We start from the raw sequence: 3,297 nt of genomic DNA, 5'->3' as shown, positions 1-3,297 counted from the left end.
ACATCGAACAATGCATCTGACAGTGCATTGAGGATGTGTCCTCTACAGATGTAGTCATCATTCTCCCATTTGCCCCTTTCACGGGCCTGCTCCATAGTTTCATCATCTGGATTTTCCGGTATCTCCGGACTCGGAGTAGTTAGAACATACACCACTTTCAGGGTCGTTAGCAAGAAGTGCATCTTCTTCTGCCAACGCCTAAAATTCCCACCTTCAAACCGCTCCAATTTCAGAAAGTCTTGTGTCATCTTCTGTAGAGACATCGCCATTGCAAATACTGTCTTTAGATTGTTGGAAAAATTGGCTGCTGCAATTCTGTACTGTTGGCGAAACCTCCACAAATGCTGAAATACACTTCGAGTCACGACTATGTCGCTTTCCTAAAGACAGTATTTGCCCCCACCAATTCCGGTATGCAAAGGGTTACAGCAAACCTGCCTTCAAGATAAATCAAAGCCCGAACTTGAAGTTCTTTCCATTTTCGTTTGCACTAACGAAACGGACAGAATATCTGCTTGAAAGAATACAAGAACCGAGAACCACTGTGTTCTATTTTCTGCAGCAAAACAGAACGCAGAATGAATGCTAGAAAATATAGAGAGAGATGTGGGAGAAATTCGAATTATGTGTGTATATTATGAACACTGGATTCTGTAAAGTAGTGGTCTATTTATAGGCCACTACGCACCCATTGAGAATGGGTATGCACCCGATCCAATCTGACCGTTGGATCATATCCCATGGTCCAGATCGATCAGTCACACCCAGTCACACCGAACTGGTGTGCTGTTTCACTCACACCCAATCGGATTTGATCCAATCCGTTGGATCGAGCCCATTCGCGACCGACGGCTAAGATCGCAACTCTACGAACCAACGCACCCGTAGGCTCGAGTTGCACCCGATCGGAACCGCTCCGTGTGACTCACTTGCCACCCGGCATCCACGTCAGCGCCACCTTACTGCCAACTCGCAATAAGAAATGGCGCCAATAAGGTGCCTAACGCTGACGTGCTAAGTGCAAAGTGCGCCGCTAAAGCGCCACAATGCACCACAGCCCACGCCACACTGCCCACGCCGCGCACGCGTGCGTGTGTGAGTGTGTACCGGCAGTGCTGGTATGGTGCTTCGGCTGCACCACACTAGATCATTAGTTACTTACATTAGGAATGTTTCTTAATATATACCACTCCAACATCTCTCAGCTTACCAATGTGGGACAAAGCTCACAAAGAGGAAAACAAGCATTCTAAGGAAACAAAGGAAATTTACAAAACCAAAACCAACGACCCTTTTATTTTCAAAATCTCTAACAATTTCAACTCTCCTAAAAACATGGGAATTTGTCCGGACAAGTTATTGCGAGACAGATCAAGAAATTGAATACCTTTCAGTTGATTGAGGGATTCGGGAATAGTACCTTCAAAATGATTTCCCGCAAGAGAAAGGATTTCCAACACTTGGAATTTGCCAGGAGTTGTTGGGATTCCTCCTGATAATTTGTTTTCTTGTAAGTCCAGCAATCCGAGATTTATCAAGTTACCGATTTGCATTGGTATCGGTCCTGTTAATTGATTACCACCGAGGAAAAGACCAATAGATAGGGATGAAAGCCCGAAGACTTGTCCAGGTATCGTTCCGGTGAGGTTATTGTAACCGAGATCAAGTGGTAGAAGACGTTTACAATTTCCCAAGGAATCGGGTATCCTTTCCTCTAGCTTATTGTCAGAGATGGCAAGGATGCTTAGCTGGCTTAGGTTTCCAATAGACGATGGGATTTTTCCTCTAGCTTATTGTTAACATGTAAATTTCCTCCAACTTGGAGAGTGTACCAATGGATTCAGGTATACTGCCACTAAGCATGTTCCCATATACTGAAACAATCAGTAAGTTCAGAAGGTTCCCAATCCCAACAGGTATGCTTCCAGAAATATCGTTTTCTGTTATATACAACTGACTCAGAACTTTCGAGAGATTTGCGATGGAATTGGGCAACAAACCACTAAAGTTATTTGCACCTAAACCCAATGCTCGCAGATTGGAACAGTTGGAAAGCGTATTGATAATGTTGCTTAATTCATTCCCACTCTTAGTTTCAAGTGGATTCCTAGCTGCCCCAAATGATTCAAGATCATTAAGGTTTCCCAGACTTTTTGGTATTGGCCCGTTAATTGAATTCTGTGCAATTTCGAATCTCCAAAGTCTAGAAGCATTGCCTATCGATGAAGGGATAGACCCATAGAAATGGTTAATAGCAATACTAAATTCTTCTAGATTTTTTTTTGAGCCAAACCTAAATCTGGGGCAAGGGTTCCATGCAATTGATTTGTGATTAGAGAAAAAACTCTGAGTGACGATATGTTGTAAAGTTGGGTAGGAACCATACCAGTCAAGTTGTTGTAGGGCAGCAGAAGAACCCGTAATTTATAAAGTCGTCCAAGTTCGTAAGGAATGCTTCCGGATAGCTTGTTGAATGACAAAGAAAGCACAGACAGCGCAGAGAGATTTCCGAATGAGGCCGGTATCGATCCTCTGAAATTGTTTCGACCAAGTACCAGCCGTGTGAGACTAGACAGAGGGCTCACCACAACAGGCATTTCTCCTCCAAGGCTGTTATTAACTAGGTTTATTTCTTTGATGTTCGACCAACCGGTGATGTTGGTAGGTAGTTTGCCTTCAAAGGAATTATTTGCAAGAATAAGTTGTTGTAGGCGAAACAACCTTCCAATTTCTTTCGGGATGGTACCATGGAAGTTGTTGTCGCCGAGATCAATCGTCTTGAGGAAGGTAAGGTTCCCTACATGATGGAATAGAGAACCCACCAATCCTTGGGATGATAATTCTAGAATGGTCATGCGCTGATGCTTACGACCACATTTAACTCCTTCCCACTTGCAGAAGTGGATGGAGTGATTCCAGGAGCGAAAAACTGGAAAAGCATCTCCTTGCACCAAGTCCTTGATAGCAAGCAACAATTGACGGTCTGTCTCATTTGACTTGGGGAGAGCAGTGGTGCTGCTTGTAGCCGTGGTGAAAATTGTTAAAACAAAACAGAGAGCAGAAATTGCACTTGTCAGCCTTAGAAACATTGTTTTGGTGCTAAAGAAGAAAAGGATATATGAAAGGGGAAAGGTGGTGATGAGCTTCGTACGTACTCTAACTGAAAGCCAAGTTATATAGAGGCTGCTTCTGGGGGAATCAGTTCCTTTACACATTCCTCATTCCTACATAATGTACTTTTTAATTTTTGTGTTCGTTCCGGGTCCACAATTTTATGATTTGAACCGTTCATCTCGT

General features: G+C 43.4%; 1 protein-coding gene across 1 annotated transcript; it reads right to left on the bottom strand.

Moving 5' to 3' along the window:
* Window positions 1-866: 866 nt before the first annotated feature.
* On the bottom strand, window positions 867-3,089 carry LOC131332706 (putative receptor-like protein kinase At3g47110). Its single transcript, XM_058367000.1, has 4 exons — window positions 2,387-3,089; window positions 1,833-2,216; window positions 1,421-1,789; window positions 867-958 (listed from the first exon to the last, which is right to left on the bottom strand). The coding sequence occupies exons 1-4, from the start codon at window positions 3,087-3,089 to the stop codon at window positions 867-869; spliced, it is 1,548 nt and encodes a 515-aa protein (XP_058222983.1).
* Between the last annotated feature and the right edge of the window lie 208 nt (window positions 3,090-3,297).

This window comes from Rhododendron vialii, chromosome 7a (assembly GCF_030253575.1).
Source record: "Rhododendron vialii isolate Sample 1 chromosome 7a, ASM3025357v1".
NCBI lineage: Eukaryota > Viridiplantae > Streptophyta > Magnoliopsida > Ericales > Ericaceae > Rhododendron > Rhododendron vialii.
Note: the sequence above shows the minus strand (reverse complement) of the source record. Positions and strands in the feature narration are given on the sequence as shown.